The 11,598-nt window shown below is 41.0% G+C and overlaps 1 protein-coding gene across 2 annotated transcripts in view; it reads left to right on the top strand.

Moving 5' to 3' along the window:
* Nucleotides 1-876: 876 nt before the first annotated feature.
* The window catches only part of LOC117394192 (A disintegrin and metalloproteinase with thrombospondin motifs 16-like), an 87,569-nt gene continuing 76,847 nt past the window's right edge, over nt 877-11,598 (top strand). Inside the window, exons 1-4 of one of the 2 annotated variants that reach the window (XM_059012814.1) lie at nt 877-976; nt 1,556-1,582; nt 1,829-1,925; nt 4,299-4,624. In XM_059012814.1, coding sequence (XP_058868797.1) covers nt 974-976; nt 1,556-1,582; nt 1,829-1,925; nt 4,299-4,624 — 453 coding nt within the window. In that variant the 5' untranslated portion in view covers nt 877-973. Of the gene's footprint in view, nt 1,583-1,828; nt 1,926-4,298; nt 4,625-11,598 lie in introns of both variants that reach the window. The other variant, XM_033992261.3, reaches the window with a different exon arrangement.

The following is an 11,598-nucleotide window of genomic DNA, read 5'->3' as shown; positions in this document are numbered from 1 at the left end:
TTTTATAGCATCCCTCACAAGCTAAGCCTGCCAATTGTACTGAATTATGTGGTCGTTTATGATGTGGGCTAATGGGCTAGAATGAGACCACTGAACACACTGTATTTTTAACCAAGCTGGATATACCTAAGCTGACCTAAGCCGGACACAGGTGACTCTAATTTGTTGGGGCCTCATTCAAAAAATGGGGACCCTTATGTGCTGTTCATGCCAGTCTATATGTCACCCTCTACATCATTTCTGCTGGCTACAATCTTATTGTCTCTTGATTTTATACACTTTTTTTTTTGGCACTGTGCGATTATGAGGCCCCTCTGAATATCCCTACACTGGTCTGCAAACATTATTTTGCGTTTATTAAAATAAATGCATGAACATATAGTAAAAGATCCATGAATCAATCATTTTTAAATCAAAATGAGCTGTAAAACCCAAAAAACAACAGATTTTGATTTTAGTGTATGGTAATATTAACTACCCAGTATTTATGTAAAGATTAAGACAAGATTTACCCTCAAATTGAATAGTGTGACACCAAATCCAACACAGGCAAGTTAGGTTTTGGTTGGACGTTTTTGCTGGTTTGTATTCAAATAGACAGCATGAGAATAGTAAATTGTACTGGTGCTATGTTTACAATTCCATGAAGTGTACCTGAACAAAATGTATTTTATTAAAGCCACAGTGTTCCTTGTAGGACAACAACCTTCTTAAGTAAGTAAGTAAGTAAGTAAGTAAGTATATGTATTTAAGTCTAAAATAGGACCAAAAAAAAAAAAACATGCATCCGAGACATAGTTTAATAAAATCTAATTACATCAGTATAAGAACGTCGCTCAGGCTGTAACCGTAAGAGTTAATGCAAGGCATGGGAGCAGATTTATGCGTTACGCCCTCTGCTGTGCCTTGATACAGGTGTTGTGGGTTTTGATTGGTTGAATGGGCGGTCCTCTGCTGAAGCCGGCAGAGTGAGATGGTAAGACGGTGTTCTGGAGAGATATACTCACACGAGACAGCAGTAAGCGGTGTTTGTAACACGTAAGCCAAAATAAAACTGAAGTGTTATCTCACCACACTACGGACAGATGTAGAAAGATGTGGACAACATTATTCTCAATTTAAATAAAGGATTTTTTTTTTCAAGTAAAAAGTTAATATCCGAAGCCGCAAAACCAGACTCACAGACCACAACAAGTTTGATGAGTGAAAATTAAGTGGAAGCAACTGTAAATGAAAATTACCTGAAGGGCTGTCAGGTTCCTGTGTGTTGAGTGCCTCGCAGAAAGGCGGTTGTGAGAGAAGTTGAAATCAGAAACACTGTTTGCACCAATGCTGCAAGACTGGAAGTAACATTGCATATTTAAATGTCTACCTGAGAAACATTACAAATCTCGATGATTATTATTTTTTTTTTTTTTTCCTGTTCATCTTGTATTTGGAGGAGCTTGCTTAGTTTGCTGACAAGCGTTGGATGCACCGAGTTTGCGAGGAAATGGATGTCATGCATTTTTTAGGAAAGAAAACACATTTAAGCACATATTTTATTGTTTTGCAGGTTATCTTTACATTGGCTATATACTTGGTAAGTTTCACCATGCAATTTAATTCTTTAACAACTAAAGTGTGCGTAAATATTGCACAAGCTCTGCGTATAAAAAAGTAAAATCATACCGTAATGTCAATTTTTTATTTGTTCTGTTTTTTAAGTTTGTTTTCTGTGGTGTAGACTGTGTGCAATGCAAATAATTAAATAACTAAACAGTGCATTTTTAAAACATCACAATCCACTTAGTTTCTCATCCGTTTTATATTATTTCCAATACAACAGTGTGCCAGTGAGACAGTGCAAGTCAGAGATGAAGATGACGAAAGGTCTGTCTATCAGTCAAACCTGCTGGAGTTTCTAGAATTGGCACAAAGCACTGGTGAGTACCTGTGCATTAAATGGTCTTCTCTGGGTTTGGTCTTTTTCCGGTTGATCTTGTACCTTAATCTACAGCATTTAACATTCTTCTATAGGTTTATTTAAATTACAAATCATGTCAACCAGCACTTCTGTAAATGGAGCTTTGCGCTACGGCACGTGACAACATGATAGGCTTGTTGCTGCCAGAACACAACATACCCAGTCCTAGTACATGGCATGTTGGTAATCCCATCTAACTCTATTGCAATTCACACGAAAGACGCTCGTTTCATTTACATGTTTACTTGGTTTTCATACAGAACCTGGATCTCATGGATGCAGAGCAGGTACACACAAACATAACAAATTGTTCCATATCCTCTGTATTTCAAACCCGTGTTAGAGTAAAATAGATGTAAGTTCATACTGAACGTTGCGAGGCAGGTAAACCATGCCCATCAATGGCTAGATTGAAATACATTTGGGAAAGTGAAGCATCCACGCATGTGAAACAGATGCAACACTAGAGGGTGCTCGCTCATTGCAATGGGGACAACGAGCCAAGAGGGCTAGACGATGTAGGACGCCCAAAACATTTCACGGTATAAAACTGTAGGGTAAATTGCAGCGCACCGAATTTAGTACACTTGATGTGTCTAAGTAGTGAATTAAGCAGGTTTAGTCCACTTAAAACGCCTTTTAATCCCGATTGCAGCGGTAGATCATCTGCTAATAATCAGACTAAACAAGATCCCGATTGCAGCAGGGTACCACATCAGATTCGTGACGATCCCGTTCAAGTGGATTAACTACTGTTAAGGATAAGACTAATTTAGTACGCTTGCTTTAAGACTGATTTAGTACGCTTGCTTGTCCTAAGCATTTACTGCTTATTTTAATTAATTAATTAATTAATTAAATTAATTAATTAGCTAATTAATTAAATTAATTAATTAGCTAATTAATTAAATAATTAATTGGCTAATTAATTACTTGATTAATTGGTTAATGGGCTCATTGGTTTATTAATTAATTTTTTGCAGACAGCTGCATTTTCCCTCAAAAAATGACAAGTACATCTGAATACTTTACTCTGTACATTTCTTATGTACGTCACGTTTGGGCAGTCAGATATGTGAGAATAAAAGTCTCTCTCTCTTATAGGCCCTACATTTTAAATAGACGTTTTAATCATGTACCTTTTTATACCGTTTTCAGTTAACACAATACAATTTCAGGTAATATGCTTTAACTATAAACAACTAATGGTCCATTATCACGCAATTAAACTTTTTCTGTGCCTATACGGCAGTGTCGGCAGCTTTAAAGCAAGTACAGTATGATCCCTCCGTTTGAAAAGTGTTTTGAAAGTAATACATGCTTTGAACTTAATGTACTGTAGTGTGTTTTGAGCGTGAGGGTGTTTTGAAAGTACGTAGTGTGTTGTTTTGAACGTAGAAGGAGAATGTTATGAACGTGACCTGAGTGTTTTCAAAGTGACTTGTAGAGTGTTTTGAATGTAGGAAAGCATCACCAAGTTAATATTTTCAGTATTATGGAAATCGCATTTGGATATTGGCGTCATACTTGGTACATAACTGTATTCTATAATTCTGGGGCAGCAGTGTGGAGTAGTGGTTAGGGCTCTGGACTCTTGACCGTAGGGTCTTGGGTTCAATCCCAGGTGAGGAACACTGTTACTGTACCCTTGAGCCAAGGTACTTTACCTAGATTGCTCCAGTAAATACCCAACTGTATAAATGGCTAATTGTATGTAAAATAATGTGATATCTTGTAACAATTGTAAGTCGCCCTGGATAAGGGCGTCTGCTAAGAAATAAATAATAATAAATAATTCTCAAGGTCAAGTTCGAACTTGGGTATTGTACAAGAACAAATGAACCCTTTTCATGTCTGTAATTATCTACTGTATGCCATGTAGTTTTCATTAATGGCTATATTACAGTCCCTAACTATTCCCATATTAATTTAACTTCATTCTTACTGTTTGTTAGAGATGCTTTTCCTCGTACATTATGCCCCTGGGGATGCTTTGTTTTAGTTTACAACCTCTTCTCCATTTCACGCCATTTGCGACATTTCAAGAATTGAAATCACAAGTTGAATTGTATCTGATAAAATACATGTGTGTGGTGATGGACAGCGAGTATTATCTTACAAACAATATTTTACTAATTTTGAGGGAGCCGTTCACTTCTGATAAAAATGTGAAATAAAACTTGTTTGTGTGCTTGTGACATGAACTGTGACCTTACAAATGTGCTGTAGCCTGTAAGCAATAAACATTTCCTGCTACTCATTGAGCTTTATGCTCTTTGTACTTGACAGAAGCTTAAAGTGATCCTAATTCTATGTTCCTGGTGCTCCACAGAATATGAAATTGTAGCTCCATATGAAGTCGACCACAAAGGGAAATACATCTCTCACGCAGTCGCCCATCACCACAGAAGGAAAAGATCGATTCAGAACAGGGCAGAGGAGTCTGTTCACTTCAGACTACATGGCTTCGGGCAGGACTTTCATTTAGAACTCCAGTCTTCAGGTAGCTTGTTAGCACCTGGTTTTACAATACAGACACTTGGAAAGAATGGGACTACAGTTGTGGAGGCTTACCAGCATGAAGACCTTTGCTTTTATCAGGGGTCATTAAGATCGAAGATCGACTCTTCAGTAGCAATTTCTACATGTAAAGGCATGGTGAGTAAATTTGGCAAATGAAAACAAGAAAGATGAGAAATATGCTTTTGTAGACATACATGCAACCAACATTTGAGTTGGTTTGAGAAGTTTCATGATATATATCTAGGCTTGCTACTTTTCGATTTTAATCTGTAAAGATCGTTAAACATCGAATTCCCCCAAAATATGAGTTGGACTGAAATAAATTTGCATAGGATACACGTCGGTCAAACCACTCGCTATTTTTTATTCTCTTACCAAAATAATAATTTAGAAATCATCTCTAGTTTGTGTAGTTTTTGTACTTGCTGTCTGTCCTGTCTCCGTTCCGCTCTGAATGGCTTGGGGTCGCTGTCGTCATCTTAGTGGGCCTTTAGTAGGCTGCTATAGTTTCACTGTCTGTCATTTCATCCTGTTCTGACAGATCTCGTTGGCTGAAGCAGCACTAGAATACTCATTCGTTTAAATGACTGTCAATCATCAAGACCTACACCGACTACACTTTCATTTGCCAGCTACCGTGTCTGTCATTGAAAGCGCCTACTTTGAAATTAGCGGGTTAAGGCGTAGGTAAGCTTTTGCTATAGGTATACGGTCACAGTTACTAGTTTGATTTGAAAATGGCATGCAAGAGGAAAACAATTAATGAGTATTGTGCACAATACCCTTACCGACGGCTGAAGTCTCTGCGTCAGGACAAAGCAGGCCCGTCTGCCTTGCCTTCCAGTCCAGCTGTGCCGAAGCAGAAGTGGTGGAGCTCAGACTCTGAATAATAAGTGCAAGTTAGTTCTGTTCAGCTATCTAATGTTTTGTTCTGTGCATATTATTTGTACTTGTAAATGTATGCTATAAAAGTCTGTGTAATACACTTTTATATGCTGTGTTTTCTACGGTTTATTTGAGACAATTGTTTAATTTGTGCAGGATCTTTCTCTTTACAAGGTATAGCTCCTCTGCGACCAAAGGTTATTTCAATTAGAATGTTGGTTACCGTGGTTTTGTTGCATGTTGAATAAGATAAAGGGGTTTTGCTAAATGAGACGTTTCTCAATGGCATAAAGTCTTTTATTTTTTTTGTAAAGCATAAAGGTCGATTTTACCCATTCTCTGCTTGAATTAGAAAATAAAGATTGAACAAAACCAGCAGTTCTTTTTAAAATAAACGTTGATACTAATCGTCGATTTGGCAAAATAACTAAAAATCAAATAGTAGCAAGCATATATATATATATATATATATATATATATATATATATATATATATATATAATTAGTGAACAGTGTACACCCATCTGTACATAGTAAACTTAAAAACAAGGTCAGTACTTACTTCAATCCATAGTCAATTTGAAACAGACTCTGCTATCCAGGGACATTTTTCTTTAATTAAATTAATGTATTGTGTCCAGCACGTGGCGATTGTGTTAGTGATAGTTCTGAGTGTACCCACTAAACCAGCGCAGGCACAGAGGGTCCTCAATCTCACATTACCTGAAAGGGTCAGTTTATAACAACTACATTTTTGTAATTCATCATTTATTACAAGTGTAATATTGTTCAGTGAGGCAGAATTTGGGTAGAGATGAGGCACTGCAAAAGCAACTGAAATGTAACCGTAAAGGTAAGAAGGCGAAAGAGTAAAGATGTAAATATATTTGTATAAAATCTAAGTGTTATCAAATTCTAGAAAAATTCAAACCGAAATGTCAGTAGTATGCTAGAAGTGTATGATAAAATCAAGACAGTTATTGTGGCCATCTTGTAGAGAGTAAGAGACCGACAAACAAATGTATGAACATGCTGCTCAGTGCATAACATCATTGACATAACATTAAACAAATTGTATTCTATTTACTGATATTTTATGTTGACTTAGGAACAGGGCCGGATTTCGGTATCATGGGCCCCTGGACAAGGAACCAGAACAGACCCCCCCACCAGACTGACACCAGATTCAAATAACCACTCCATTGTTTTAACGTGAATACCAACCGTGCGATACATTCACGAAACAAGTAGCTATAAAGACTTGGCATTACACAGCGCCATCTAGTGACTTAAATACACAACTTTTAATAACTGGATTTACTACGAAAAAAACTTTTAAAAGACAATGTTAGGAATATTAAAATGTTAGTAAGTGCTCAATACCACAATCGTAAAACTAAACAGCATTTTACTTAAATTTTCACCTCTGAAAAATCACCTCTGTTCTAAGTAAACCTTACATTGCAGAGTAATTAAATCAGCCTTATCTTAAATTAATCTTCTCAATTTAATCTGTGCAAAGTCTCTAATGTCAGTAAAATCCAGTTTTCCGAGTATGTCACATTCCGTGGACATGATGGCAAGGCTGTTTAGGCGATCCTGGTTCATGGTGGCCCTCAGTTCATTCTTAATGAGTCCCATGTGCGAGAATGATCGTTCTCCAGAACAGGTAGTGCACATTAAGGATCGGTAAATGCGCAGAGCAGTGGTGACATTCGGAAACGTGGAAATCACTTGAGAATTCAGGATAAGTTGAAGGTGGTCAAACGCTGTTCTCTTGTCCTTGCCAGAAACAAATTTAGTAAACTGGAGCATTTCTGATGGGAAATATTCATCCAGATCTGAAGGATAGGTTGGCATGAGTGTAGCAGCTTTGTTTTTGATGTCATATTCTGACATGTTCTGAAAGTCGGTAATGAAGCCAAACAAGTTATGCACAGTAACATACGCTTTTGATCTGTGCAAGCAATCTGAAAGAGTATCCAGAATCTTTAGGAAAATATGGACACAAAATCTGTCACTGCCCTGTAGTAAAACTTTAGTTACACTGGGGCAATCGTGATCCTGCAGAGCACTGGGTGGTCGTCTCTGCCGTCGCTCTTCATCTCTATTTCTTCAGTTTTCAAAATCATCAAAATGATCATGAATCTCATCCATAAATGTTTTCAGAGATTCGTGTAATTCAACTACCACTGACAGTTATTATTATTATTATTATTATTATTTCTTAGCAGACGCCCTTATCCAGGGCGACTTACAATCTTAAGCAAATACATTTCAAGTATCACAGTACAAGTAATAATACAATTAAGAGCAAGATAAATACAATGACTTTGGTTCAAGCAAGTACAAGTGTGACAAAATACAATTCAATAATACAGCAGTTAACAGTGTCATTGATAGTTACATCAGGATATGATTAAATACAAAATACTACAGATTAAACACTTGGTAGATTACAGTACTCTGAAGTACAGGATTAAATGCAGTAAAATAGGGGGCAGATAAGAGCAAGTAAAGCGTATTTAAAGAAGGGTGATAAGTGTCCCAGGGGAAAAACAGAGGAGTTCTACAGGTGCTGTCTGAAGAGATGAGACTTAAGGAGGCGCCGGAATGTTGTCAGGGACTGGGCAGTCCTGACATCTGTAGGAAGGTCATTCTACCACTGCGGAGCGAGGGTGGAGAAGGAGCGGGCTCTGGAGGCAGGGGAGCGTAGAGGAGGTAGAGCCAGTCTTCTAGTGCAGGCGGAGCGGAGAGGTCGAGTGGGGGTGTAGGGAGAGATAAGGGTCTGGAGGTAGCTGGGTGCAGTCTGGTCAAGGCATCTGTAGGCTAGTACAAGAGTCTTGAACTGGATGCGAGCGGTGATTGGGAGCCAGTGGAGTGAGCGGAGTAGTGGAGTTGCGTGGGAGAAGCGAGGCAGAGAGAACACCAGGCGGGCAGCGGAGTTCTGGATGAGCTGGAGCGGACAGGTGGCGGACGCAGGGAGGCCAGCCAGGAGGGAGTTGCAGTAGTCTAGGCGGGAGAGTACCAAGGCCTGGACCAGGAGCTGGGTGGCGTAGTTGGTGAGGAAGGGTCGGATTCTTCGGATGTTGCTCAGGAAGAATCGGCAAGTGCGTGCCAGAGTGGAGATGTGCTGGGAATAAGAGAGGCAGGGGTCCAGGGTGACTCAGAGGTTCTTAGCGGAGGAAGAGGGAGAGAGTGTGGTAGATTCCAGAGGAACAGAGATAGAGAGATCAGAGGAGGGGGAGGAGGAGGAGGGAAAGAAAAGGAGGTCAGATTTAGAGAGGTTGAGTTTGAGGTGATGCGAGTGCATCCAGGAGGAAATAGCAGACAGACAGGTAGAGATACGGGAGGGGATGGTGGAGTCAGAGGTGGGGAAGGAGAGGAAAATCTGAGCATCATCAGCATAGAAATGGTATGAGAAACCATAGGATGCGATGAGGGGGCCCAGGAAGCGGGTGTAGAGAGAGAACAGGAGAGGACCCAAGACTGACCCTTGGGGGACTCCTGTTAAGAGAAGGCGAGGTGTGGAGGTTGCTCCACGCCAGGTTACCTGGTAAGTGCGGTTGGAGAGGTAGGAGGAGAACCAGGCCAGAGCAGTGCCAGAGATCCCCAGGTCAGCGAGAGATGATAGTAAAATAGAGTGATCAACAGTGTCAAAGGCAGAAGAGAGGTTGAGGAGAATTAGGACAGAGGAGAGAGAGGCAGCTCGGGCAGACTTTAGTGAGTTGGTGACAGACAGGAGGGCGGTTTCAGTGGAGTGAGCAGAGCGGAAGCCAGATTGGAGAGGGTCGAGCAGAGAGCGGTTGGACAGGAAAGCAGAGAGCTGGCGGTGTACAGTCCGCTCGAGGGTTTTGGAGAGGAAGGGTAGGAGGGAGACAGGATGGTAGCTCTGAAGGGAGGTGGGGTTGAGGGTAGGTTTTTTGAGGAGGGGAGTGATATAGGCTTTTTTGAAGGCAGAGGGAAAGAGACCAGAAAGGAGAGAGGTGTTGAGAAGGGAAGAGATGAAAGGAAGTAGAGCAGGAGCAGCAGCTTGAAAGAGGTGAGTGGGGAGGGGGTCCAGGGCACACGTGGTAGGTTTGTGACCCTAGAGCAGGGAGGAGAGGTCAGAGTCTGAGAGGGGCGAGAAGGTGGAGAAGGAGGGCGAGTTAGTAGGGGATGGAGTGGGTGTAGGGGTTGGAGCAGGAGGGGGTGCGGCGGAGGGAGAGGTGTTAAAGAGTTTGCGGATATCTGAGATTTTAGAAGAGAAGAAGGAGGCAAAGTCATCAGGGGAGATAGAGGAGGGAGGAGGAGGGGGGGAGTGTTTAGGAGGGAGGAGAAGGTAGATAATAGTTTACGTGGTTTGTTAGTGGAGGCTTGGATTACAGATTGGAAATAAGTACATTTAGCAGAGGAGAGAGTAGAGGAGGAGGAGAGGAGAGTGCGGTAAAGGTCTAGGGCAGCAGGGAGTTTGTTTCTCTTCCATTTCTTTTCAGCAGATCACAGTGTGATTCTTGCTGAGCGGAGCGCAGAGGAGAGCCAGGGTTGGGGAGGGGAGGGGCGAGCAAGTTGGAAGGTGAGGGGACAGAGGGAGTTGAGGGAGGAGGTGAGGGAGGAGAAGAGGGTGGAGGTAGCAGAGTCTACGGAGAGTTGTAAAAAGGAGTCGATAGGAGGGAGGTGAGAGAGAGCAGTGGAGGCAAGGACAGAGGGGGAGAGAGAGCGGAGGTTACGGCGAGAGGTGACAGTGGGGGTAGGAGGAGCAGGGAGAGAGGGGAGAGACAGAGAAAAAGAGATGAAATAGTGATCAGAGAGGTCCAGGGGGGTGACAGAGAGGGTGGAGGGGCAGCAGGCCCTGGAGAAGGTGAGGTCCAGTTGACGGCCAGCTTTGTGGATTTACTAGTTTTGTCGACTCTCTCCAACATGTTATTCCACAAGTCTGTGGGTTAAAGCGAAAGGCAGATTGAAGTTACCTTGATCGTTGATTGGTGATGTGGGCAGACTGGTTCCGACTCCTTGTTCTGTATTACTTTCCAATTCTTGAGGCCCGTTATTTGGAACAGTAGCGCCGCCAAACCTTTCGTTGACCAGTTGTTCAGGTTAATTAGTTTTTTGTATTTACTTCATTTTTATAGGATTTAAAACCGAAATTTGATAGTCACGGAATGTTTTCCAGCCGGCATTTTTAACTAGCTTGCTTTTCCTTTTGTTTTTTTCGTTTCGTTGCACCGGTAAGTTTTTTCTATATTAGTCTCTCTCTCGCACTCTATCTGTCAAGGGTCCTTCACACCGGACGCGGCGCGCATACTCCATCACTCTGCAGTAGCCGCAGACCACTGTTCACACCAAACGCAGCAGGGGAAAGTCAGTGGCCGGTCTGTTACGTCACGGCTGCAACAAACAGTAAATACCAGCTGGAAGGGAAATTCTTTTTTAACTGAAGACACAAAGCATAGTAAAAAAAAAAAAGTGGAGTGACACTTTATAATTTTTTTTTATAAAACCTAATTTTTAACCTCCCACACACACCATCATAATCCCTCCACAATTACCCCAAATATCAGGCAGTTGTGTTGTTTAAAATAAAATAAAAATATGTTGCTTTTAAAAATTGAGATATTTTCTTTCTTTGAGTTTTGTCTGGTTTGCTCGGTATAGGCAAAGAGAATGTGAGTTTAAAGGCATCATTAAACATTGATATTATTGAGCATTGTTGTATACACATGATTAAAAAATGCAACTACTGCCATCCCATCATATCAAACTTTTTTGGGGGGGGGGCGGGGGGGGAGGGAAACTGTAAAAGCGGCAACAATCAGTGGTACGGTGCATCTGACAACACAATACCTGGAACAATGAACAGCAAACAAAAAAAGAGAATTGCATTCGCCCTACTCTACCGGAAAAATAAAAAAATAAATGTAAGGTCGCTGTGGGTCCATGACATCCTCAAGAAAAGAAAAGGGTATGGCGACTATCATCAGCTGATACAGGAGCTCCAGTTTGATGAAGGCAGATTTCAAACCTACTTAATGTTGTCTTATACAACTCTGGCAAATCTGAAATGAGAACCATAAGCTTTTCCCCCATTTTAGTTATTTATTTATTTTTATTTATTACCTTGCAAATTACCTTCCTTGCAAAGGAGCCTTCTACTTTTCCTTAATTGGCTGCTGGTAGTCTATGTCACGGCGTGGCGTGGCGAAAGTTGAAAATATTTTATCTTCTGCGGTGCTGCTTCCCACTGC

This window comes from Acipenser ruthenus, chromosome 3 (assembly GCF_902713425.1).
Source record: "Acipenser ruthenus chromosome 3, fAciRut3.2 maternal haplotype, whole genome shotgun sequence".
NCBI classification, from domain to species: Eukaryota; Metazoa; Chordata; class Actinopteri; order Acipenseriformes; family Acipenseridae; genus Acipenser; species Acipenser ruthenus.
This window is presented reverse-complemented; position numbering and strand designations above follow the sequence as displayed.